At 40.9% G+C, this 27280-nt stretch overlaps 3 protein-coding genes across 6 annotated transcripts in view; 1 reads left to right on the top strand and 2 right to left on the bottom strand.

The window, feature by feature from the left end:
• Positions 1 to 2279: 2279 nt before the first annotated feature.
• Positions 2280 to 18386, bottom strand: si:dkey-4p15.5 (zona pellucida-like domain-containing protein 1). Its single transcript, XM_048265788.1, has 12 exons — positions 18057 to 18386; positions 11747 to 11879; positions 11374 to 11488; positions 10871 to 11097; positions 9842 to 10026; positions 9615 to 9687; positions 9307 to 9404; positions 9131 to 9211; positions 8554 to 8725; positions 3387 to 3513; positions 3193 to 3219; positions 2280 to 2989 (listed from the first exon to the last, which is right to left on the bottom strand). Exons 2-12 carry the CDS (start codon positions 11747 to 11749, stop codon positions 2862 to 2864), a joined length of 1236 nt encoding a protein of 411 aa, XP_048121745.1. The 5' UTR covers positions 11750 to 11879; positions 18057 to 18386; the 3' UTR covers positions 2280 to 2861.
• hspa8b (heat shock protein family A (Hsp70) member 8b) lies at positions 16884 to 24104 on the top strand. 2 transcript variants are annotated; one of them, XM_048265786.1, is made up of 9 exons: positions 16884 to 17019; positions 18402 to 18613; positions 20043 to 20248; positions 20379 to 20531; positions 20837 to 21392; positions 21534 to 21736; positions 21871 to 22069; positions 22286 to 22518; positions 23514 to 24104. In XM_048265786.1, exons 2-9 carry the CDS (start codon positions 18409 to 18411, stop codon positions 23706 to 23708), a joined length of 1950 nt encoding a protein of 649 aa, XP_048121743.1. In that variant the 5' UTR covers positions 16884 to 17019; positions 18402 to 18408; the 3' UTR covers positions 23709 to 24104. The 2 variants fall into 2 exon arrangements, with proteins under 2 accessions (XP_048121743.1, XP_048121744.1); XM_048265787.1 differs by lacking the exon at positions 16884 to 17019 and adding an exon at positions 17716 to 17984.
• Positions 24105 to 25228: 1124 nt separating this feature from the next.
• The window catches only part of lim2.3 (lens intrinsic membrane protein 2.3), a 3023-nt gene continuing 971 nt past the window's right edge, over positions 25229 to 27280 (bottom strand). For all 3 annotated transcript variants that reach the window (XM_048267138.1, XM_048267139.1, XM_048267137.1), the window contains exons 3-5: positions 26179 to 26328; positions 25618 to 25752; positions 25229 to 25430 (exon numbers count right to left, since the gene is read on the bottom strand). In XM_048267138.1, coding sequence (XP_048123095.1) covers positions 25369 to 25430; positions 25618 to 25752; positions 26179 to 26328 — 347 coding nt within the window. In that variant the 3' untranslated portion in view covers positions 25229 to 25368. The remainder of the gene's footprint in view (positions 25431 to 25617; positions 25753 to 26178; positions 26329 to 27280) is intronic.

Below are 27280 nucleotides of genomic sequence, written 5' to 3' on the forward strand. Positions count from 1 at the left end.
TTACAATTAAAAACAGGTAAACGGGCAATATTGTGCTGGTTATAAGTTGGAGCATAAACAATGTACTGTAGCTTAAGATGAATGATTGTAAATTATAAGAGTAAACCCTCCTCCAGGAAGCACAGTGGAATGTGAGTATTTATTTTGTCGGGCTACAGCATCTCACCACTCACAGCAAAGCAAAGCAACTCTAAAACAATCCCCAAACCACTGGATCACACTAGACACTAGACACGCATAAAACTAGACAAGATATGAACAGTTTATGATAATACAAAGTAAGCTCAAGTACTGTAGTTCTCCATTAAGTTTTGAACATGATGATGACATGATGTCAGCAGTCGTCATCTTCCATGGCTTGTAAACTCCAGTTAAGTTAGTTTAACACAATGCAAACAACTGAGCAACATAGAAACTAACGTTCCTTACATTCCACAAGGTTTGTTTTTTTAATATACTGATGACACAATTTTTTAGCTTTTTAAAAAATAATAACATATAAAAACATATTCTTAATGAGATCACATACTGTATAAAGCCTTACTGAAATGTAATCTTAAAATAAAGTGGCAGTGACACTAAAGGCAAAGACACTTATTTAATTATTTACTTGTTGTTGGTCATAGGGCCCAAATTATCTAGCAGCGCCCCTGCAGACATATAATGCAAGTAAGCATTCAGTGTCCAACCTTGTGACACTACCAAGGGGGCAGGTCAATACTAATTAAGAAAGTAATCAATTTCTTGCACCTAAGAAGTAGGTCTAAAATGTCCATATATTTTAATAATGGTCTTCTCCTCAATAGTAATCCTGACAATACTCTGATAATTTCTTACACAGTCATTTTGGTCATCAATTGTTGTCATACATGTTCCAAAAAGCCAGAATAAACAGTTATGAGAAAAGAAATAAACATTTTAAAAAAGAAAGTAACATTTACCCATAATCCTTAACTGCTGTAGTTAGGACCATAACTTACAATTTTAAGTTCAACACATATTATTGAGTTGACTTTAAAACCAAAGTTGAAACACTGTCAAGTTGAAATTACTGATTATGGGTAAATGTTACTTTTTTGTTTATAATGTTTTTTTTCTTATTACTGTTTAGTGTGGCTTTTTTGGATGTGTATGACACAGACCAACTGATGAGCAAAATGACCTGTTTGAGAGATTTTCAGAGTATTGTCAGGATTACCATTGAGGAGAAGAAGAGGAGAAGGAGATGCTTGGGTGCAATGCGAAATTGACTACTTTCTCAATCAGCCTTGATCTGCCCCCTTGGTGGTGTCACAAAGTTAGGCACTCAATGCTTTCTTGCATTATGTGTTTGCAGGGGCGCTGCTATTTAATTTGGGCCCTATGACGGACAATCATTCTGGGCCCCTCCAATAGTATAATATTATTGGGGACGAGACTCTCTGGGGGCCCCCTGTCAGTGCTGGGCCTTTAGAATTGTCCTAACCACCAAATTCATGTTGTTTTATGTCCATCTTATACACACTCATTGAACCAACAAAGAAAATGCAAAAATAGAGACATTTGTGTAATCATTCCATATTTTGTGTAGTCATTCTATATCAGAACTCCTGACATACATTCCAAATAGCAAACCTCAAAGTGTTACCTTTCATTTGAGACCAGGATTATGCTTCTACACCAAGAGGTTGCCACACAGTAAGCATTTTATTGTCAGTATGTATTTTGGATAGCCAAAAGTCCTATGGGGAGTTTCCATAGGGCATTTTACAAAACACATGAGCATATCTTGGCAAATAATGGTCTAAAGTACTCATGTTTCAGCCTATATTGATCTACTTTAAGATACAGACTCACAAGACCTGCTAGTGGGCCTCAGTTGTGTTTCCAAGACAAAATAAATGACCCAGAAGGGCAGAATGTGGTCATTTCCAGAGATGTACAAAACCGCCTTAAAAAAAAATCATTCTACCCTTTCAAAGTCAAAGTATGTTGAAATAGGGCCATTGTTAGGCGGTGTGCAATTTCGAGCAAAAACTCAAAATAGGGGGGGTAAGTGTAAAGATTTAGTAGTTAGCATTTGATGATTTAACTTAAATATTTGATTTCTTCACTGTCAAGTTGAAATTACAAAAAAAAAAACAGTGAAATAGGTTGACTTTCTTTTTTATGTAAAATAAGACGATTTGTTTTACAGTGGTGTCATTTCTTTTACATGAAAATTCTGTTACAATGTAGAAGTCAAACAGAATATAAAGTTTTATTGAGTTGTTAAACACGTTGTCTTTAATGTAGCCTGTTCAGTAGATTCACAAGTAGATTTACAAAGTGAAAATTTGTTAAAATTACATAAAAATGTAAGGCAACCAGCTGCCTAAGCTTTTTCAAGTTCTGGAACCGTGCAGTTGTGCCAGCTTACATATCTAAGTTAGGTTATTAGTTTACTCAAAGTATAATTTTAATCTGAACTAAATCAGTGTTCCCATTTGATTATACTTTTAAAAGAAGTTTGAGTAAACTTAAAGTTCTGTTCTGTTTGAGAACGTATGAGAATTAGTTAGCACAACTATTAAGGCCTGAAGTTCAGAAAACTTAGAAAGCTTAGGCAGTTGGTTGCCTTACATTTTTAAGTTGGCCCAGCTTTTTTTATTTTTTATTATGCTCCCTGACCAACTGGTCTCATCACCAAAATTAAACCAATTGCGCAACATAGAGACTGATGTCCCTCACATGCCACAATGATTTTCAATACACCCTTTGTTGTTTGAAGGATATATTTGAGTGTTGCACAGTTATTTGCATTATGAATGTTAAATGAATGTTGAATGTGTTTGAGTAACTTTACCAAGGTGGTCAACTGTGTTATGGCGTCCCTGGCAGGATCAGCGTGTCATCCTCCTCCTCATCAGGAACGCGATGATAGCTGCCATGCCAACACAGGCAGCGCACAGGATCCCCGTGGTGATGGCCACTCCTGTCAGATCACCAGTGGAGTGGGTGGAGCCTGAGGCTGAAGAAGCAGAGAGGACCATAGCAGTGTTTAGTGTTAGACCGACCGGTGTCGCCCAAACGCTCACTCTACGCGGTTCAACCTCTGAGATATTGTTATAAGCAATCTATAAATAAATAAATATATATTCAAATTAATTAATCTTCATGGATGCTCGGTAGAGAAATTTGGGATGAGAAAAGGGTCATGACAGCACAGCTTACCTTGCACCATTGCATTTGTTGGAGTTGCTGGTAAACATAAACAAATATAAACAAATTTATTTTACAATATATACACAAACCTTAAAAAATACAATTTATGAAATGTGCAAATCATGGAGTGATAAAATTAGTCTTTTGATCAGATGTGTTCATTTGTCCAGTTAGATTTTTAGTTTGCGCTATAATTCTCTCACCGCTGTCCACTCTTGTGAAGATGGGCCCGGATGACACCATAGCTACATCAGATTCAGACTCCGCCTCCCTCCTCTTCCTATTGGCCAAAACAGACTCCACCTCCCTTCTTCTCCTTGAGTTGCAGGTCTAAGAATAGAGACAGGTCATTCAGCCCAGTTATATTCATCAGAAAAAATCTAAAAAGACATCTCTTTATAGCCTGAGATCCACACAAATCTAAGACCACATTTGAATTTGCTCTGGCAGATCGATCTGGAATCTCTCCAATTGAAACTCATTTCCAAAATTACAAAAATCCCACAAACTAATTGCAATCGCTTGTCCTGTGTGGGGTAGGCTTTAGACAATAACAGACAGAGGAGCTCCATTGAACCACTTTTGCACACAACCAATTTCTCAACAAGATGTGTTTGCAGTATTTCTGAAAGGCTTAAGAGTTTAATGAACCAAGCTAAGTTTAATTTTAGTGCTGTTACACCCATTGGAAAATGAACTACAGTGTCAATTGGTCTGGCAATAGTCAAGCTAATCTCCTTAGTTTCTCCTAGAACAATAAAATATAAAATGAGAAGTCTTGTGTTTCTCAGATATGTGACCTCAGCTTTCACTAACTAAACAGTCAAATGAAGTATACTAGGAACTAATCAACTACATCACAACCAAACAGACAGTCAACTAATTGTATTTTGATAAGAGAAAGTCAACTAAATTATAACAGTTTGTTTAATTTAGTCAACCTAAGCACTCATATATACATACATATAGTACAGTACATACATACATACATATAGTACAGTACGCTGTGTTTGGAAAATAGGCTCCCGCTAGATTTTCATGTCAAAATTAAGTAACAAGATTTTTTTGTCTTCAAATTTTCACGATCCATCTTTAGTGTTTTTATCTGTATGTTTTAAAATAAGTGATTATATGTAGTCCGAAAAGTGATTTTCACATTTCCTTCTAATTTTTGACAATTAATTCCACTTTTTGCACACAAAACCCACAGATAATGTAGAAAGGTTGTTGGTTCTAAAAACAATATCCATAGTTTTCAAACTTTGAGTGTCTGAAAAGTGTAAAAAACACCTCCTCCCTTGTTGCCTATGTCAAAAACGATTTCTTAATCTTTGCTTTTCTTGATGCTTTCCTTGACCTGCCATGTCATTCTATTGTCTACCTTAAAGGAACACGCCACCCAATGTCAGTAGTAATATAGGCTATGTTCTTACCTTAACTTTCACGAGTTGAGTCATACCTCTCCCATGTCAGTACGTGCACTCAAACGCTCTGGTGCTCGGCGTGAATGTGTTAGCATGTTGCTATTGCTAGTGTGTGTGTGCCTCTCTCTCGCTCAGAGGGGAGGGGGAGGCTGAGGGGTTGATCAAGCATGGATTCTATACTCTGTGGTGGATAGGATCTACAATTAGGTGTTAATTACAGTGCATGAAAATGCACTGTACTGTTCTTCCTAGGCTTCTTCTTATTCTTCTTCTAACGCATTTAATGCAGCTTCAACTGTTTAACGTAGAAACTTCATTCAAACTATGTTACGTAGGTCTTACTTAGGACAAGAGTGCTATGTATTTTTCAGCTTTGTAACTTTTATACTTTTTAAACTATTAATTAAAAACTGTTCAAAAAATTCCCCATAGACTTAACATGGGCTGATGACATCACAATAGAGCCGTTAAGCAATTAGAATCCTATGGCAGGTGTTCAGGCCACCTGTCCCAACTGCCATTCTCAGGCTTTAAGCATACAAACTGGCCCTATTAAGACTACACATCCTGTTACACTGCTTCCTCTGCCAAAAACTGTTTCAAAATAAAAGTCCTCACTACAATATTTCACTGTTAAACAATTTAACCCTTTAAACTACTGAACTTTTTAACTGTTCAGCCATTGTAACTGTTACTTCTCATCAACTATGACTCCTACCCACTGTAGCTAGTTAGCATGGTTAGCATTGCTAACATTGTTAGCATTGTTAGCATTTTTAACAAAACTGTTAAAAATGATTAGCTAAGTTAGCTAAGTAACATGGTTAGCATAATTAGCATGTTAGCATGTTAGGTTAGCATTTTTAGCAAAACTGCTAAAAATGATTAGCTAAGTTAGCTAAGTAACATGGTTAGCATAGTTAGCATGTTAGTTAGCATTTTTAGCAAAACTGCTAAAAATGGTTAGCTAAGTTAGCTAAGTCACATGGTTAACATAATTAGCATGCTAGCATGTTAGCATAACTGCTAAAAATGATTAGCTAAGTTAACATAGTTAGCATGCTAGTTAGCATAACTACTAAAAATGAAAACATTAGCTAAGTTAAGTAACTTGGTTAACATTATTATCTTTGATAACATAGTTAGCATAACTGCTAGCAAACATTAGAGCTATTCCAACTGTCAGTTATCGTCAATTATCTACCTAAATAATTTAACCATTTAAATGATCCACCTATTTAACCGTTCAATCATTCCAACTATATTAAACCTTATCTACCAAGCAAATCATTTAACTATATAAACTATCCACCTATTTAACTGTTCAGTCATTCCAACTATATTAAATTAAGTTGTGTATTTAGGTTATGTTGTAGCAATTTTAAAAGCCATTTGATAGTCTTCCCCACTAGGGGAGATTCAGTCATTCCAACTATATTAAACCTCATCTACCTAGCAACCAATATAGTTTGTTTTTACTCTGTATGATATTTTACATAATATTTTTTGCATTTTCATGCACTGTATTTCCTTCAGGAAATGCTTTTCTAGTTACTATTACTACGCTAGGTCGAAGTACTCCCAAGTGCTATTGCACCAAACATTGTAGTTCTCCTGTTTATTCGCTTGGAAAATCGCCACGTTTCATGGTGTTTGACCGTAGACATTTTAATCAACTACTCGTGTAACTGTATTTAAGTTGGGAAAACGTGGATGTTTTTGATTACTTCTACGTCTGGCTACGTCTGAGCCCGCTAGCATAGCAACATGCTAACACATTCGCGCCGCGCACCAGAGCGCTTGAGTGCACGTACTGACATGGGAGAGGTATGACTCAACTCGTGAAAGTTAAGGTAAGAACATATATTACTACTGACATTAGGTGGCGTGTTCCTTTAAGAGAAATTTGTCTTGGAAATAATCTATAATAGTACAGGCAACACAGCACACCACTAGGTGTCATAGGCATGGGTAGTTAAGTAGCAGTAGGCAAAATTAACAAACAAAAGAATATAAGGTACAAACAAACAGACAAACCACTGATATAAGTTACAAACAAACAAACAGACAGACAAACCACGGATGGCCCTCTCACAGCCTGATCTAATACAAAAAACAAAAAACTCAAGGGAAAACATTGGTCAGACACTAAACCATGTGCATTTGCTCTCTTTAATCTAGTACGCCCTCCAAATGAGCCTGGAACAGTTGGTCAAGGCTAAAGTTAACACCATCTTGGTTCTTGCAAAAGAGTGTACATGTACATTACATTTTGCAGACACTTCTTGACCAAAGTCACTTACATACTGTATGTCAGCTAGATTACAAGGGATCACATTGTCCCCAGAGCAACTTGGGGTTAAGTGCCTTGCTCAAGGGCATAACAGTGGAAGCCGGGAATTGAACCGACAACTTTCAGGCTACTGTACGCTAGTCCAGCTAGTTAACCACTACACTACCACCGCCCACTAGAAGAAGACTAGAGTGCCAGGTGGTAATATGGGTACGGTGTCAGGGCCACCACGCCTACGATATGCCGCGGCCTCTTCTAAGTGTCTCCTAGCACTAGCATAGACAGAAGTCAGGTACTCTTGATGTTGCACCACCCAATCAGTCGGTGGACTGTCCCTGTGGTCACCTCCAGTATTTCCAAGTAGGTGGTCGACTGGTAACTGTGGCTTCTGACCGAACATCAGCTCGTATGGGGAGTGCTGTGTGGACTGGTACATGGTGGTATAGGCGAACAGGAGCTGAGGGAGCAACTGGGGCCATTTACGCTACTTTTCAGGGGGTAAGGTCCTGAGCAAGTCAAGGGGGCAGCCGTGGTATACTGGTTAGCGCTTCGGACTTGTAACCGGAGGGTTGCTGGTTCGAACCCCGACCAGTAGGAGTGGCTGAAGTGCCCTTGAGCAAGGTACCTAACCCCTCACTGCTCCCTGAACGCCACTGTTGTAGCAGCTCACTGCGCCGGGATTAGTGTGTGCTTTACCTCACTGTGTGTTTCACTAATTCACGGATTGCCACATCCAGGGCCAGTAGCACCTCTGGCATATCAAATCGAAGTGTTGGATAGGTGCACTTGAGGCTTACATGTTGGCTATGGCAATCGCACTGTTTCAGAGCGCCCAGTTTCGCTGACTGCAGGTATTGGAGGGGATTGTTGTCAGTGTACACGGTGAACTTGTTGCCCATGAGATACTTGCATTTTTTTCTGTGATTGCCCACTTGACTGCAAGGAGTTTGAATTTCATGGCACTATAATTTGACATGTTCCTCTCACTTGGCCGCAAGCCCCGGCTAGCAAAGGCTATTGGTCGCCGTAACCCATCCTTCTCCTGTCACAGAACTGCCCCCAAACCTGCATGGCTTGCATCCGTCTCTAAGATAAAGGGACGACTGAAATCGGCATAACCTAGGACTGGTTGAACAAGCCATTCTTTTAGGGTTCTGAATCCATAAAAAGTTCTGAAGACAAACCTGAACCTGACTACATTCAATGTTAACTATCCAATATTCAGAAGTCTCTTTTTATTTGTAATTGAAATATATGCAAATTAGTGCATTATTAATGCGATATTGGTAAATTACATCTATATTTTCAGAAAATTTGAAATGCAAAAAAATATTGTCTCTACATAAAGTATAGTTTCATAAGAATATCAAGGAGTTAAATTTTTTACCCTATTCACCCGCTCTATGTTGCCTATGGAGGCCAGTTTTAGGCCGCAAATGCTAATTAGCAGGTTTAAAACTAAAATATCACCCAAAAATTAGGCAAAATACCCTCTTTACCAGTGTTTCTTCACATTTGACCCCCAAGTGATAGTAGTCCCAGTGTTAATTATGCATTATATAAATGATGATGTCATCTAAGTATGAAAATGGATCCATCAGAGCCCTTCATCAGAGTCACTATGGTAACTGCTGTGGTGGATATGTGCTTTACCGGCATCATGGAGGCGCAGGTGGAGTTCTCACACAGCCGGGTGAGACAGTGCAGGTAGAAGGTGGAGACGGTCTTGTTCTTGTGCTCCGTGAAGCGGAACGCCTCGAAGGAGAACTGGGCCCTCTGGGAGGCTCCGTTCAGGTGCACCACCGTCTGTATATCTTTGCTACACCTGTGGTTAGACAGCAGAACTCGCTCAACAGGTTTCAATCCAGATTCAATTCAATTTAGTTCCACTCAATTCAATTCAATTAAATTTAGTTTCACTGATCTCTATGTAACATATTCTATACTTTTGTTACTTGAATATTGACTGATAAAGTTAAAGTTGACTGATACTTAGTAGATGCTTTTGCATCACGGACTTGCAAGAGCAGGAATCTAATTCGGGATTGGCTGATTGTCAGACAGAGGCGATACCACTGTTCCACCAATAATGAGTCAAAGGACTTAGCAAAGAGCGAGCCTGAAGCTTTGACTCTTGACCTTGACACAGAATCAATGTTGACCTTGACACAGAATCAATGTGCCTGCAGACCCACCGCAGAGAGGTGTGTATGTAGTCTGGTGTACGTACCCAACAAACAGGTCGTAGAAGGTGCTATTTGTGGGGGCGGGGCTCGTACTGGCATAACAGCGGTCCAGGAGAACGTTGAACCTGTCAGTGGGATGATTAATTGAAATCTGTCAAGATGAGTTTGAGTCATTTAACCCTTTGTGGCTCCTCAAATAAAAGTACAGTCACAGACTCACCTGTCTGTGAGATTAGTGGCCTTGATTTCCACAAAGATTCGGGTTTTCAGCTGGAGGCCATTTTGTGGTATCGACATGGGTTGTGTGAAACCTTGATCCTATGTTTTAGAACACACACTTTATGCCAGTCCACTTTCTAGAGTTATCAGTATTCCTAAGGTCTAGAAATAGATCCACACATAGACCACCATGAACACACACACACACACACACTCACACACACACACACACACACACACACACAAAAACACACACACACACACACACACAGACACAGACACACATACACACACACATATTAGCCTTACCTTGTAGAGTGACATGCTCAGTGTGCTAATGAAGGTGCCATTGTTGTCCTTAACAGCAAGACTTACCCCTGACCTGTAACAGACGTGTGTTAATGACACACACACAAACATATACTCATACGGGGAGTAAGTGAATAAGACATACACTTTATCTCTCCCACCCCCCTTTCCCAACACACACACACACACACACACACACACATAGGCAGAGATCTGGCTCTACTCACACACTTAGTTCTGTGTTGTTGACAAAATATACCAGCGGGTATTGACAGGAGAACTGGTACATGACCTCCTGCTTATAGGTGATGGTTCCGGCGCTGGGGTCATGTGAGTTGATTTTCCCAGAGATGTTGACTTGCTGCACGTTGGAGTATTGGGAAAATATCCCTGTCCCTGCCTCACTGGTGATCTGTCAGGACATCAGTCAGTCAGTATGTGCACATACGGGATACTCTACCATGGGCCTCCTATGGCATACTGTACCCACACAGTACTGACATACATACACACAGAGTCCTGACATACCCATACAGTACTGACATATTCATAAAGTACTGACATACCCATACAGTACTGACATATTCATAGAATACTGACATACCCATACAGTACTGACATATTCATAGAATACTGACATACCCACACATTACTGACATACCCATACAGTACTGACATACCGTGGCCTACTGGTTAGCGCTTCGGATTTGTAACCGGAGGGTTGCCGGTTCGAACACCGACCAGTAGGCACGGCTGAAGTGCCCTTGAGCCGCTGTTGTTGCAGGCAGCTCACTGCGCCGGGATTAGTGTGTGCTTCACCTCACTGTGTGTTCACTGTGTGCTGAGTGTGTTTCACTAATTCACAGATTGGGATAAATGCAGAGACCAAATTTCCCTCACAGGATCAATAGAGTATACTTATACTTATACCCGTAAGGTACTGACAAACCCATACAGTACTGATATACCCACACAGTACTGACATTCACATAGAGTACTGACAAACCCATACAGTACTGACACTGACATACTCAGTGAAATTTTAAGCTAGCATGAAATAATGTTGTAAGTAATGATGCTTTGAAAATTACATGTACAATATTTTTATCTTCTCAATGCACCACCTACAGAATGCTTTCAGGATGTTTAAAATTCTAAATACAGGCTCAGTAATGCAGAAGAAAATGACACACACACACACACACACACACACACACACACACACACACACACACACACACTCAGTGGCCCGGTACCTTCAGTGAGTTACCGCAGAGGTTTACACCCTGTTTGCTGATACCAAAGCTGAACTTGAGGACTGGAGAGCTGGTGTTCAGTTCAGCGATGCCCTGGCACCCTGGCGTGTTGAATTGGCTGTTGAGGGCCATGAGGGTCTCGTTGTACCCGACAAAGTATATAGGACACAGCAGAATACTCAAGTACATCTTATCGGTCCCACAGGTCACGTTCATATCAGAGTTTTCTGTATGACACAGTATGACATACTATGAGCTATTCTATTCAGATGCAATGAATAGAAATGCATGTTTGCTATGAGTCATCTCAAAATAGAAGACAAAACACACAAAACACATAGAAATGTCACTTTTGTTTTAGTGACACCCAATATGCTGCAGACACTTTAAACCATACTCTGAATACATATATACATACAATACAAACATACAGTATATCTTCATGTCCAGCTGGACATAGATATGCCAAGAGTGGTCCAGGAATACAGGGGAGTTTGACTCACTGGGTGGCCGGTAGTCCACAGTATCCCTGGCGCACTTCACAAAGGTTGAGTCTTGAGCTCGACACAAGACAATGAGCCCCAAAAAACAGACCAACAGAGACGGTTGCATGATGTCCTGTCAACAAGAGCCAAAAGACACCTTTTACATGATAACAAGCTACTGTTATTTATTTCCAATCAATAAGTCACCTCAGACAACATGATCTCATTTTCATGTAATATTTAATATTACATTAAATATAATAGTTAATATTATATATATATATATATATATATATATACTCTTTAATATGAAATTAAAATGCTGTTTTTATGCCACTAACAGGCATGTTAATGGAGTCCTATAGAGAGCCCTTAGAGAGGAACACTTTACCATGACTGTTGAAAGGAGAGAAATCCCGAGAGCTCAGAAACAGACGGATCCCCAGCGCTCCTGTGACCTGCTCCACCAGACTGTCTGCTTCTGCAGGGCCCTTTTATAGCGTCCAGCCGGGGACACAATACCCCTGAAAGGGAATAGGCCAAAAAGATGAGCAACATGAGAATACCTTATACCACCCTAATGCTTTGTTAAACATCAGTTCTGTAACACAACACAATTTCAAATTTACACTTTCACTTACAGTAAATTTCCTGTCAGTACATCACTAAATAATACATTTATTTGAATTAACTTCATTATAGGTGAAATTGGAAGGGTATATGTGCCAGTACTAGCCATCAGATCGATGTCAGTCACACAAGAAAATGATACCAAGATGTTTTTCCAACTCATTCAGACATTAGGCATGCATTCAGATCTGGTGAGTTGGGTAAAGCATCATTATAGTTGACACCAGTGTGCGGTAGTGACCTTTTCTTGTTGACAAATTATGAACCTGCAACCCACCAGCTCCTGGCTTCAAGACACAGTTGGCTTGGCTATGTAAAGGTTTTTTTTTACATTTTAAATCATTATAGTTGACTTCTCACTCTTCCATGTTGATTAAAGGCGAGCAAAAGATAAACATCACAGGAAGCCCATTCTGTGTGTGACTGACTGCTTATTGTAAACTACATTGGATATATTAAAACAGTGCTATGTCCATTATCTTTTCCATTTCTATTCTAGTGTATCAGATTTTGAGTTGCCTATAGAGATTCTGTCTGAATGTAATTTAAAAATGGAAGCACCTTTGACCTCTGATGAATTTATAACACGTGTGATATGATTGTTGGGTTACTGTGCTGTTAAAGACCGATACAAAGAGATTTTGTCCTCCTAACCCGAATACTCATGTAAAAGCAACATTCTAATGCCAGTGACCAATTACCCATGGATTACTTAACTTTCATTTTCTTGTACACGTTAGTGCCAGACCGTTTTGTGTATGCATATTTGTCGGGCCACTATAGCGCGGGAATGATGCCAAAAACCGGTGGATCCATCAAACGTCATGTCAAACGCCTACCAGCACGTTCATTGCTTTATCATGCAACAACAAATGTGTAGCTACCACAGGTTTTGTTTTTAGTGCATTTTGTCTGTTTGTCTAAAATCTAAGACAGTAGAAAATTATGTTTAAAGGCTTGTCTTTAAACATAATTTTCTACTGTCTTAGATTTTAGTTTCACATTGCAAGTAGGCTAACGCTTAACATGACCAATAGGGCTACAAATTGTGGTTAACTAGTGTCGAGCATATTGCGAGTAGTTGTGAACCATAGGAACTTTAATCGTAGCCTAGCCTATAGCCAAATTGAAATAAATGCGAATTTATGATAAGCCTGTCAGTTCGATTGGCGACTCACAGTTGGATAAGCAGGTTCCCCCGAGCAGTGTGCATTGCTACACTGAGGGCTTCTCTGTCTGCTGATGTTTTGCTCAAAGGTCCAGGCGGTCCACTTATAGCCTTCATGCCATTTCAGCTGAAAACACTTTTCATTTGTTAGCCTACTTAATAAACGTATCTTTATTAGTGTCAACATACAGTATAAATACTGAAATTTAGGCTATGTTAATCTCAAGTCACTCTAAGAAATGGCCGTAGGCCTACTTTTACAGTACAGCACACCAAAATGTTTTCAAATTGCAGTCAGAGGGATATTGTCCATAAAACGTTGTTAAACTTAGCCTATAGGCTAGGATACATAATCACATATTTGGAGATGATTTGAAGTGGGCTCATATGCTTCCATTACGTATTGTAGTGAACCGAGCCTAGCTGGTTCATGACTGAACTCCCATAGTGCTGTGCAGTGTATGTGTGTGTGTGTAATGTTGATGTTGGGTTTAGTGAGAGTAATTGCGTTTACCTTGTCATGTATGTGTTAGCTGGTATAGTCTTTCTTTATGTTGTACCTCATGTGTTTACCCCGTGTATTGTATGTGACTACCCTGTTTGTGTATCGTGCTTGTTTAATTGACCTCCCTTGTGTTGCATGACGTTCGTGTGTTATGGCGCGTAACCAATAAAACCATTCTGAGACAACTTTGCAGTTGAGAAAGAGAAAGTGTGGTAAGGCCAGCCTATGGCATTTCTCATATCTCGCAGATAATTTGTAGTCCTGTTATGCAGATGGTTATTACGCATAATAGTTTAAGCAACAATAGCAATAGCTTGTTACTAATAACGACATAAATAGACTAATGAATGTTCATTTAATGAAGTTTCAACATTGTACAGTTATTCAAGTTCCAACACAAGCCTACATGTATCCATCGTATTCCAACAGAATAAGTACATGTTGCACCAATTCTGGGCACATGTTGGATACGTGTAGGTTCATGTAGGTATATGTAGGCTGCTTATAAAAAGGCAATTATTCTGATAGGCTACATGTAAGTAAGGCGGTATGACGTTCGGTTGATCAATCGGTTGGTTGATCAGATGGACGGTCGGAAGGTTTTAGGCACGATTCCCGCGCCATAGGGCCACACAGTTATGCAACAGGCTGAGAGTGTGCCCAGTGCTGCATACCTCCGTGATTGCAGGGAGGAAGAGTTGCTCTTTTGGGAATGTATTTGGCAATCACGTAAGAACCACGTAACGTTTTTTTTTTCAGTAACGGGATTGTCTAACTTTGGGTCGAGGAAGTGAAGTCAGTATGTTCATCATTTATAGCATTAACAACAACAACAAATAGCACCCAAAGCATGCTACATTAGCCTATGCCCACCATGATCAGCCAAAAGCAGCCCATGACATAAAATCCTGCCTGCGTGAGTTGTGTAGGTCAGTAGGCAGAGTTTTGGCTCTCCAGGGCCATTCAATCATGCACCATAACACTGTGTCCTACCCATCGGGCTATTACACATGTCCCTGAGGAGAGCATCTCCCCCACCCTCTCTTCTCCAGAGAGTATGGTTGTTTTCTTGTTGATCTTTTCTGCATAAAGGAGGTTCTATCACGCCCATAACACAATATGCCCTCTTGTTATTAAGCACACCTTACCTATTCTTTCAGTGGGAACAGAAGCCACCGGTTAGGTTTCAGTGCAGTTGACAGTAGCCTATACTGTACTGAATGTGTTTATGGCAGCAGAGGAATGACGTTTCTGCCAAATGCACCAGATCTAAAGGCCCAGCCCAGCAATGTTGCCGACGCCTCGTCTCATTAAGACAGGCTGCAAAGCCTGCTGGGAAGGAAACTATTATGTAGCCATGATGCTGCTCTTGGCTGGTGTCCAAGATATTTTTAAATTCACCGTGAACATATCTTTGAACCGCTGTAATGTAAGAGAGGACCTGCTGAGAGAACATTTATTTGTGTTCGAAATGTTCACTCACTATAGTGTTTGCTATGGATCACCTAGTGCCCTATAGTGAACATTTCGAATTAGGGTCAATACATTGGAACAAATACATATGTATGTCTTAATTGTCATGTTAATCATTTATTATTCTTTGAATGCAGCACATGCACTCGTCAGGGACCACACACACACACACACACAAACACTGTTGTTCCCTGAGCTGAGCCATGCGACCTCCAAACCCTCAACACGCCAATGCCCCCTTCGCTCAGAAACCAGGCTATTTTGTCTCTTTTCTCTGGATCACGTTTGCCACTCTTCAGTTAGTAGGCCTATGCCAAGGAACTCCAAAGAGAAGGAGGGAAACTGTAAATCCATATTAATGCTTTAACCCTTGTCTTACCCTCAAATCTTAAAGACATGCTTTATCCTTGTGGTCAATTTGTCCCCAGCTAAATAAACCCTCAGAAAATTATTATAATTCATATTGTTACCCAGTTTTTTGTGACAGGTACTTAACAAGAGTGTAATAACCACCATCAAAAGCCTTACAAAACAATCCCACCCCACACTCCCCACACCCCTTTATGAACCTTGGAACCCTGGCTGGCAATATTGCCCATCCAGCAACCCAAAGGCTTGCTGTTGCTTCCCCTTTTGACTTAGGCCTATATACAGTCCTGCCAAAATTACTTATATGTAATATGTACTTGTGTATGTAATAATGATAATAACAATATGTTCTCATACTATTACAATAATAATATCCATAATGTGTCAAATATTCATGTATCTTATGTTTCATACAGCTGGGGTCAAACTGACCCCAAGGAACATCAATTTACAAAATATTTGTACAGGACATTGAAAACATAATATTGTACAAATTGCATAATAACTCTGTTGTACCCTTCAATTGAGGAAAAGTCATGAAACAAACAAAAAAACAAAAAGTGAACCATATATTTTATGATGTTAAACGTTGCTTGGGGTCAAATTAACCCAAAGGATAACAGGAGGGTTAACAAAAAACAATTACTTCAAAACAGTTCTTCTTACATTTTGAGTGTAGCTATAGGCCTAGGCCTACTTGGTCTCTGCAGTTGTATGCTAATGGTCTATTTGCTGGCCTTTGCCCAGCAGAGCAGACTGCCAGGCCCCTCCCGTCACATCCTGACTGATCTGCACATGGGACTCACTCTTTCCATATTTCGCAGCACAGTTTGAGCGAGCTCACTAGCACTCAGTAGCGTCACCCTTTGGACAAAGCGCTAACTTATTTGTGATGGTTCAGATCGCCCAATTCAAGCATAATAAAATATGTTGCATATGGAACAGCTGATAGCCTGCAGATTCCTTAAACTGATTGTTGTCTGTAGGTCATCAACTGCAGTGGATCCACTCTTTTAGGCCTACAGGTTGATGTCATTCAGTTGGCCATGAAAATATTGATTTCAATCAAGATAAAACGTTTGGTCTTCTAAAATTGTTACATTACAGTTTCGACTTTTTAAAGTATACTTTCTATAGCCTACCTGCAAAAACAATATTACACACATGAAACCCTGCTCTAATTCAAAGTAGATGCGGTCAAAGTCTTGATAACCGTGATAATTTTGTTTCCCCCGACCATAGACTGTATGGTACATTAATGGCCCCGACTGACAGCGGAGATTCTGGAGAAGAGCGCCTACAACCTCCACTGACAGGTCAGCATGACAAGCAGAGGAAGTAGCTAGGGATTGTTTGGGGCGTTTGATTGGCCAGCCGAGCCTCAGTAAGTTCTCGACGTTTCTACAGCTAGCTATCATAAATAGCGTGCCGTTGCCTCCCCCTTCGAAGCGTCAGTAGTAGAGCTGGACGAGAAGCTGCATTACTGAACAGACTTTTCATCTCAGTTTACACTGATAAGGTACGTTTTTCAGCATGTCTGTTTTACTACATTTAACGTTAATGAAGTTGTCCAACCGCAGTATTCCAACATTATTACAACAGCGTGTTTAACAATGGTGTGTGTCAGAAAACTGAATCGAGAGATGTCCCTAACGTTAACAGTGAATGTCAAATGTTAACGTTTAACGTTAGTGAAGCCATATTAGTAAAATACGTCACTTAATGTTAACATCATAGGAATAGGCTGTGTCTGATAGTTTGGTGATATTGTGTTTGTCTGCTTGTTTAGTTGATTAATTAAGGTCTGGAACGTTAATGTGACGTTTATATCGTTGGTGGATACTAGACCCAGCTTCCAGAGCTGGCAGTTGGAGATGACAGTTGAGAGTGTGCCTTTTCCTGCTAGCGAGGAATATCACATGTCGGCAGGCAGGCAGCTAGCTGGATAAAGATGCTGCCGGTGCTGGTATGCATAGCTGTCTTAGTGCAGCTCTGACTGGAAGAATAACTAGGCTGCTAACTATCTCCGTTCCTAGCTAGATTTCCCTCTCCCACGGTTTCGGTTTACACAGTTGTATTCCCGCGGCGAGAATGTTCTAGAACTCCATGTGAATGATTCCCCGCCTCGTGAGTCGATTCGCTTGTTCGTTTGCTTGAAAGACGTCTGGGCTGGCCAACTGAACAGAATGTTCTAGCACCAAACGCCTGCTTTCAAACTCAATATGCCTAACGCTAACATTAGCAAGACAAGGCACACCCTCGCTTCTGCTGCTTCGATTTTACATTACAACTGAATGTTGTGTCCATAGAATCTATGTCAATAGAAAAATACGACCATTAACGAGATTTACTTCAAATGGCTTAATGTTGCTATGAAAGTTAATATCCAACGTTAATACACTAAGTTAGTCCGTTGGTTATCAAATGTGGCCGTGAAATAACGTGTTTTCTGACGTTGACGGAAACGACGGCCTAAGTGGAAAGGTAAACGTTATGTTAACGTTTAGACTTTTCAAATCCGTTTCAAACGTGCTCTTAGAACACAACAATACATACGATAGTAACCGTGCTTCAAAGCTGATTAGATGCTATGCTGTCACGGCCTTTCGGTCTGGTTCCGTTTATAGTGGACAGCTCAGCTGCTCAGTTGTTGAGAACCATTTTGACAGGTGCTGCTGGCGGATCACTCTCACTCGTCAGATGCAACTGTCGTAGAATGACAGACAGGCAGAGGTTTACATTATTGAATGCCAAAGGGACGCATCATTCGGAAAAGTGCACGCTAACTGACACCTTAGAAGTCGATAAATAATTAAGCAACCGCTCCTTGTGTTAAATTTAGCTTTGTGTTACGTTGCAAGGAAGCACTAGAGTCTTTACACTCTTGCTTTTTCCTGACAGAGGGAACATGTCCAAGGGACCAGCAGTTGGCATTGACCTGGGGACCACCTACTCCTGTGTGGGGGTCTTCCAGCATGGCAAAGTAGAGATCATCGCCAACGACCAGGGAAACAGGACCACACCCAGCTATGTTGCCTTCACAGACTCGGAAAGATTGATAGGTGATGCTGCAAAGAATCAAGTGGCAATGAACCCAACCAACACAGTCTTTGGTAAGGAATTTATTGTGAACCATCCTGTCTCTAATTGTTAATGAGGGTGCAACCTTATGGAGCTAAATTTGTCTCAATAATATTTGTATATGCGCAGAGGGGGATCTACAAATATTTCTTGATTTGCATGTGTGTTTTGATATCTATAATAAAAAAAAATCCTATTTGTAACACATATATTGATTTTTACAAATATAGATGTGCATTTGTAAATAAAATGCCATTTATACCGAAAACCTAGCAACCGAGGCTTTAAGGTGTTAAAACCAAAGATTCTAGAACAGAGCTCAGATCTAGAATCTTTGGTTAGAACTTATTGCAATATCGAATGTTAGTTGTATAGTTGGCTAGGCCTACTTTTACAACTTTTGTGTTGGCATGTAAATATCCCGTCCAAAACTAACATTGGCAGAATGATTACTCCTGGATTTGAACCAACAATCCTTGGAGTCAAAGCTCGCTCCTCTAACCACTTCACTACTGCATTTCTTGTACATTTCGAAATTGCAATAATAAAGCCTCGGTTGCTAGGTAACGATAAACAAACTCAAAGATCGTAATTCTTGATTTCGCTTACAAAGTGACGGTTTTATACGTTCACTAAACAAAGATTATGGAAATTAAACACCACTTTTCCTTCAAAAAGCTTGTTGTAAAAGGCATAACTTGTTAGATTTAAGAACTAGCTTCGCTAGATCTGTGTGTTATGAGTCCCATAGAACAACACTGCCATCTACTGGATTAGAAAGTCTGTCAGCAGGCAAATTAGAGGTAGGCTATTTGTGGATCTGGGTGGCTCCTCTGCCGCAAAGATTGTCTCAAAAACACGTGTGCTGATCCACAAATGCAAAAACTAAAACTGCGTGTGCTGGTGATCCACAAATGCAAAATTAGATTTCACAAAAGCAATTTTCAGTTTTACAAATGCCATTTAATTTACAAATACACATCTACAATTGTGAAAAACAATTTACAAGTTAGAAATATGATTTTTTTACGTGTGGACTGTGCGACTTTCATGCGAAGAACGTCTCAAACGTAACTTTGGAAAGCGAAGAATACATGTGCTGGTGATCCACAAATGCAGAATCACATTTTACGAAAAAAAAATTCGCTTTTACAAATGGCATTTTATATACAAATCTGCACATCTATATTTGTAAAAATCAATATACGAGTTACAAATATGATCTTTTTTATTTGTAGATATCAAAACACACATGCAAATCAAGAAATATTTGTGGATCCCCCTCTGCTCATATACAAATATTATTGAGACAAATTTAGCTCCATATAACCTTTCTAAAGATTAGGATTACAACCAATTTTAAAATATCATATGTATTTGTTAAAAAAAAAGAAGAAAAAAACATTTGAAGAAAGTCAGTTTGAGTGTGTGTAAAAATACTGATTCTCCCTATTGCCATAGACGCCAAGAGGCTGATTGGGCGGCGGTTCGATGACACTGTGGTGCAGTCTGACATGAAGCACTGGCCCTTTACGGTCATCAATGACTCGACACGGCCCAAGGTGCAGGTCGAGTACAAGGGCGAGACCAAGGCCTTCTACCCTGAGGAGATCTCCTCCATGGTGTTGGTCAAAATGAAGGAGATCGCTGAGGCCTACCTGGGGAAAGTAAGTACAAGTTCGCACATTAGATTGCATGGGTACTTTAGGTTTAAGTTTTTGATGGATAAATGCCAGCCATTGCATGTGAAGTAATGAGATTTACCTGCCTTTAATGATGTCTGTGTGCCTCCTGCAGACTGTTACCAACGCTGTCGTCACGGTGCCAGCCTACTTCAATGACTCCCAGCGCCAGGCCACTAAAGACGCTGGAACCATCTCTGGCCTGAACGTGTTGAGAATTATCAACGAGCCCACAGCCGCCGCCATCGCGTACGGCCTGGATAAGAAGGTAAGGCCCCAACACGTTTGTTTCTCAACCGCAGCACCCTCACTAAACCCAAACCAACACTAGAGGAAGGAGGTTTCACACTCTAATGAAAACTTGCACATTATACACCAGTATATTTTTCTTTTCTTTTTCTTTTGTAAACAACAAATTGTGCGAGCCTTTACGCAGCTGAGTTTTTTTGAATTCACTTATCTTGCAGAAATGTGCTGATTAGATTTGGTGCCATAGGGGCTTTTGATGGGAATCCAGTTATACTGGTTCATCTGCTATTATTCTGACTGAACTTGTTTCCTCTGTGTTCCCAGGTTGGTGCAGAGAGGAACGTCCTCATCTTTGATCTGGGCGGTGGCACTTTTGACGTGTCCATCTTGACAATCGAGGATGGCATCTTTGAGGTGAAGTCTACAGCTGGAGACACTCATCTGGGTGGCGAGGACTTCGACAACCGCATGGTTAACCACTTCATCTCTGAGTTCAAGCGCAAGTACAAGAAAGACATCAGCGACAACAAGCGCGCTGTGCGTCGTCTGCGCACGGCCTGCGAGAGGGCCAAGCGCACACTTTCCTCCAGCACCCAGGCCAGCATCGAGATCGACTCACTCTACGAGGGCATCGACTTCTACACGTCCATCACCAGGGCCCGCTTCGAGGAGCTCAACGCTGACCTTTTCCGCGGCACACTCGACCCTGTGGAGAAGTCGCTCAGGGACGCCAAGCTAGACAAAGCCCAGATCCACGATATCGTGCTGGTGGGCGGATCCACCCGCATCCCAAAGATCCAGAAGCTTCTACAGGACTTCTTCAACGGCAAGGAGCTCAACAAGAGCATCAACCCCGACGAAGCAGTCGCCTATGGAGCAGGTGATAAGACTAAACTACATTAGTTGTTTTTAAATGAATGCAGGGGGAACCAAAACTAAAGTAATTGTATAGAGGAGGGTAGTCAAATGATCATCTTCGCAAGACTGATGTGTGTGTGTGTTTGTGCGTGTGTGTTGGCAGCTGTCCAGGCAGCCATCTTGTCTGGAGACAAGTCTGAAAATGTGCAGGACCTGCTGTTGCTGGACGTCACGCCGTTGTCCCTGGGTATTGAGACCGCCGGCGGCGTCATGACGACACTCATCAAGAGGAACACTACCATCCCGACCAAACAAACACAGACATTCACCACTTACTCCGACAACCAGCCTGGAGTACTCATTCAGGTTTGTTCTTTAGCACACACACACACACACACACACACACACACACACACAGTGATCTGCAAACAGTATATGTTAATGTGAAATCTCTACAATCATGAAGGATGTCCCATTTAAATTAATTGTCACTCGCTTAGGTATACGAGGGTGAAAGGGCTATGACAAAGGACAACAACCTCCTGGGGAAGTTCGAGCTGACAGGCATCCCCCCAGCTCCCCGCGGCGTTCCCCAGATCGAGGTCACCTTTGACATCGACGCCAATGGCATCATGAACGTCTCTGCTGTGGACAAGAGCACTGGCAAGGAGAACAAGATCACAATCACCAACGACAAAGGTGCGCCATTAGGGAGGGTGGTGTGTGCCAAGCACTGCGACATTCAGGGCTTCAGATTCTCAGGCACTGTGCAGGAATTGAGGTGTGGGCTAGGCCATTTAAGACTTGAAAATAATTCTTTAAAAAAAAAAAATTTTTTGGATGGACGACATGTCATGTTTGGCCTAAACCCAAAGCTGCTCATATCTGACCATTTGTTTTGTGTTTTCTGTTCAGGGCGCCTCAGCAAAGAGGACATTGAGCGCATGGTGCAGGAGGCTGAGAAGTACAAGTCTGAGGATGATGTGCAGCGTGAAAAGGTGTCCGCCAAAAACGGCCTGGAGTCCTACTCCTTCAACATGAAGTCCACCGTGGAGGACGAGAAGCTGAAGGGCAAGATCAGTGACGAGGACAAGCAGAAGATTCTCGACAAGTGCAACGAGGTCATCAGCTGGCTTGACAAGAACCAGGTACACACCTCACTCAGGTCTACATTCACTGTCTTTTGAACCAGATTAGGGTTGCAAAGGGGCGGAAAATTACCATGGGAAGTTAAACTGGGGAATTTTGAAAATATTCCAAATTGGAAACTTTCATGGAATTAAAGGAAATTATGGGAATTTACAGGAATTAACTGGGAATTTTGGGTAATTCATACAAATTGTTTCATATACAAACATAAAAATTTTGTTTCGTAATAAGCAATATGATTTGTATGTTCGTATTTTCGCTTAGCTTAGTATACAAAGCTAGCTAGCATGCTAGCGGGAATCCCATTCTCTGCCTATGGTTTACTAGCGTGCTAAACTAGCAACACTGAACTGCCCAAGATACACCCCACCACTCAACAACAAAATCCGATTGGTTGGAACATTTTTTCCCCATGCATATGAACACACCATAGGTTTCCTTTATGTCTAGCAGCCTATGCCGATTGCTGTGTGCATGTGATTGACATATGTGCAGGGTAGAAATTCGACTGAAATTGCATTAAATCAGGTTGTTTTATTAAACTGCAAGATGGGGTTTTGTCCATTACATTTAAGTTCCCTGTTATAGACTAACTTGCCATATTAAAAATTCCCAGTTTATTCCCATTAATTCCCGTTTATTCCTGTTAATTCCCATATATTCCCGTTAATTCCAATGGAAAGTTTCCAACTTTCCCGTAATTTTGCAACCCTAAACCAGATACATACAAGTTTGCTTGCTCACACTTAAAGCATACATAGAATGGAAAATGTTTTTTACCATTTTATTTACGAGTCTAATTATAGGGTTGTAGATGGAAACTTGGTTGTAAAACACACAAGCCCGTTCGTACTTAATACATAAAATATATTTTGGACAGCTGTGTGTGTGTGTGTGTGTTGTCTTGTAGCCATGCGTCTTGCGGTGTGTGTCTGTATGTTGTATGTACACATTTGAGCTTGATTGACAAGACATGCTTGTGTGTTCTCTGCAGAGTGCTGAGAAGGATGAGTTTGAGCACCAGCAGAAGGAGCTAGAGAAGGTGTGTAACCCAATCATCACCAAGCTGTACCAGGGTGCTGGCGGCATGCCCGAGGGGATGCCTGGTGGAATGCCCGGTGGCTTCGGGGGCGCAGGCGCTGCACCAGGAGGAGGGTCCTCCGGACCAACCATCGAGGAGGTCGACTAAGGCATTCCACGGCCAAACCACTCTCCCTATTGCTAACGCCAGCTCACACACACACACACACACACACACACTCTCACTCACTCACTCACTCACTCTCTCACAGACACACACACTCACACTCCAGTTTCCCCTCCCGCACCAATGGCAGGCGCATGTTTGTTTTGCGTGAGACCTTTTCCTGAAATGTGTTCTTTCATAAGCATTACTATCTAATTTTCCCAGTTTGTTAAAGCAATGCGTTCTGAAACTGCTCCACTGTAAAAGACTTTCACTGGAATCTGAGCGCCTGACAGGTCACTTATGCTCAGGTGGTTAAAATCACCCCATTTCCTTTTGTTCCATCTCCTTGGTATTTTCTTTATTTTTGAATTTTTTTATTTATTTATTTTTTTTTTTTTAAAGCATGGTTCTCCTTTTTAAGTTTTTATTTAATTTTGTTTTTATTTATCTTTTTTCCTCAGCACTTTGCCATGTCAATGTTTGTCTTCATCAAATAAATAATTTTGCTGTTTAAGCATGTGGCTCTGAATTTTATTTTATCGGTATGTTTAGGTAACTAGTGAGTCCGGTCTTCATATTTGCACGGATTTGTGTGCTTATTTGAGTGAAAGTAATGGCTGCTCAATAATGGCCAAAATCATAATCATGATTTATTTTGGTCAATATTCAGATCACTATTGATCAGGATTGCTAAATGATTTTCTAAACAAAAACAATTTAACTGAAAAACAAATGTAAAAAATAAACTGGTTACCACTGTAAAGCAAAAGAGAAATTATTATGCTGAATTTATTACTCAAGACAAAATGAGAGTATCGCTGCAAAACTAAGGCAAAAGAGAGTGCTTAATTTATTACACAAGAGAAAAAGAGTATCGCTGCAAAATAATTGTATCTCGATTATATTTTTATAATCGTTAGAAATCACAATTGAGATTGAATTTGAATTAATTCCATAGACCTAGATCACATGGACATGGTAATTATGGAATTTGATATCCCATTCTTCAGGCCTGGTAAAGGTGTGAATTTCAGTAAATTCGTTGCAAGCTTTGGGAACGTCATGATTTTGTTGTATGTCTAACAAAAATGTGTTATTGTAGTCTGGATAATGTGGCATTCTGCAAATTTCTGCAGTGTCATGATGGTTTCCACTTGAATTGACGTAGACAAACTAGCCTATTGGAAGAGGCATAAAAAAGGTTAAGTAATTTTCTTTCAATAGATAATGCCCATCCTGCAGGGAAAAGCATGCAGCTTTGTGTACTAGTATGGTAGGTCATGGAAATTTTGTGAAAGGTCCTTGAAGTCATGGAAAAGTTTTGACGTTGCTCATCAAAATGGATGGAAATCCTGGGGGACGGGTTGGGGTGGAAGTTTTTAAACTTCTAAAAATCTGCAGTACATTCACTAGAGAGCAGAAATGCTCATGTTTTTTTTTTTATCAGTATGTGTGAACTATGAAAGGGTGGAAAAAACCCTGAACATGTATCATATGAAATGACATTCCAGACAAGCAGAATGAAACATGTAATTTATTTGTTTTCAGTTCATGGTTTAGGTAGTTCACAGTAAATGGCAGTGCTGAAACTTGGATTGTGATGCGCTTGAGGGACCATCTGAGTGGAACTTCCTGGAGAGAACGTTGGGTTGGAACTCTTCTAGCGGGAGCCAGAGTTCCGTGGGCACTCGTGCATTCGGTAGGCACACATGTAGAAGATACCTGCAGGGGAGGAGCGGAGATTACAGTCTGAGTTATCCTAGTCTACACATCCATAAAAATGACTGCTGCTGCCACTCCCTATACAGTCAAGACCAGGCAGCTACCTCAGATGAATATAATACAACCCTTTCATGAAGCATTATGTAACAGCAATGTTACTGCATGTTAACGTGTCTGCGTTCTTCACCTGAGAAGAATGTCAGCACCACAGACACCCAGCCCATTATGTACGACCAGGAGAATCGCCAGTTCCCGTATCGTTTGCCATAGTAGTTGACTGTCACTCCTGTGTATACAGCCATGGCCAATAGCACGAAGAAGCCTGGACAGGGAGAACGATAAAGTTTAAAATCAGGACAGTGGCCGACTGAATATTGGGACCAAACAAAATATTTAGGCTCAGTTTTTATCTTGCGTCTCAGAGTCACAAGTGCAGGTTGTTGGTTCACATTGGTGGTGACCTTTCCAAATGAGTTTAATAATTGTGTTAAAGAACTGCTAGACAAAGAAGAGTGGAAAAAAAATATATAATAGACTACGAAAGAGAACTTATAACTTAGTTAAAAGTGATGCAAACATAACAGCAGAAAGTGTAGATATGAGCTGATTCTGGCATGTGGGAGACAGGCCTGAAGTTAGTCATGTGATACGAGCCTAAACTTAGTCATGTGACATGGGCCTAAAGTTAGTCATGTGACACGGGCATGACTTGGGCCCAGAAGTGTCCCGCATGTCTGCTGGCACTCACAGGAGATGAAGAAGAGGATTCCGGAAGCAAAGGTTTTGTCGAAGCCGTCGAATGAAGAGTAGTGTATGAAAGCCATGACCCCGATGACAATACCGAAGAAGCAGGCCAGGATGGAGAGGATCATGAAGGCCCTGGTGGCATCCCAGTAGGCTGAACAGACACACACATACACACACACACACACACACACACACACACACAGGGGAAAGCACAACAGAGGAGGTACCACTCAGAAGCCTAACTTATCAGTAATGCAGTTCAACATAGACACTTGTTTACTTGGCTAAATTGGCTCCATTCTCAATTCACTCTATTCAAGTACATGGTATTCACATGCTGTTATGTACAGTGCGTTAGAGTACACATACATACACAGTTCCATCAGTCTGTATAAATACACAGTTCCATCAGTGTGTGTATAGTGTGAATTGTGTGTGTGTGTGTATGTATGGCTTACATTTGCAGCAGTCTGTGTGTATGGTGCGTGTGTGTGTGTGTGTGTGTGTGCGCGTCCACACGCCTGGCTTACCTATACAGCCTGTGTGTGTGTGTGTAAGTGTGTGTGTGTGCATCTGGTTTACCTACGCTGTCTGTGTGTGTATGTGCATCTAGCTTACCTATGCTGTCTATGTGTACGGTGTAGTGTGTGTGTGTGTGTGTGTGTGTGTGTGCATCTGGCTTACATATACAGTCTGTTTGGATGGTGTGTGTGTGTGTGCATCTGGTTTACCTATGCTGTCTGTGTGTGTGTGTGTGTGTGCATCTAGCTTACCTATGCTGTCTGTGTGTATGGTGTATAGTGTGTGTGTGTGTGTGTATGTGTGTGTGTGTGTGTGTGTGTGTATTTGTGTGTACACATACGCACATGTCTGGCTTACCTATGCTGTCTGCGTGTATGGTGTATAGTGTGTGTGTGTATGTGTATGTGTACTGTCTGTGTGTGTGTGTGTACTTACCTATGCTGTCTGTGTGTATGGTGTATTGTGTGTGTGTGTGTGTGTGTGTGTGTGTCTGTGTACTTACCTATGCTGTCTGTGTGTATGGTGTATTGTGTGTGTGTGTATGTGTGTGTGTCTGTGTGTGTGTACTTACCTATGCTGTC

The sequence above is a fragment of the Alosa alosa genome, chromosome 16 (assembly GCF_017589495.1).
Source record: "Alosa alosa isolate M-15738 ecotype Scorff River chromosome 16, AALO_Geno_1.1, whole genome shotgun sequence".
In the NCBI taxonomy this organism is placed as follows: Eukaryota; Metazoa; Chordata; class Actinopteri; order Clupeiformes; family Clupeidae; genus Alosa; species Alosa alosa.

Excerpts from the sequence above, each read along its gene's own strand:
- si:dkey-4p15.5 (XM_048265788.1), bottom strand. Across the intron at positions 10,027-10,870 it reads TCTGCGGTAACTCACTGAAG|ATCACCAGTGAGGCAGGGAC; the intron begins GTACCGGGCCAC and ends ATGTCCTGACAG. Across the intron at positions 3,514-8,553 it reads CCTGCGCCTCCATGATGCCG|ACCTGCAACTCAAGGAGAAG; the intron begins GTAAAGCACATA and ends CTCTATTCTTAG.
- hspa8b (XM_048265786.1), top strand. The coding sequence starts at position 18,409 with ATGTCCAAGGGACCAGCAGTTGGCATTGACCTGGGGACCACCTACTCC. Across the intron at positions 20,249-20,378 it reads CTGAGGCCTACCTGGGGAAA|ACTGTTACCAACGCTGTCGT; the intron begins GTAAGTACAAGT and ends TGCCTCCTGCAG. Across the intron at positions 21,737-21,870 it reads AGCCTGGAGTACTCATTCAG|GTATACGAGGGTGAAAGGGC; the intron begins GTTTGTTCTTTA and ends TCACTCGCTTAG.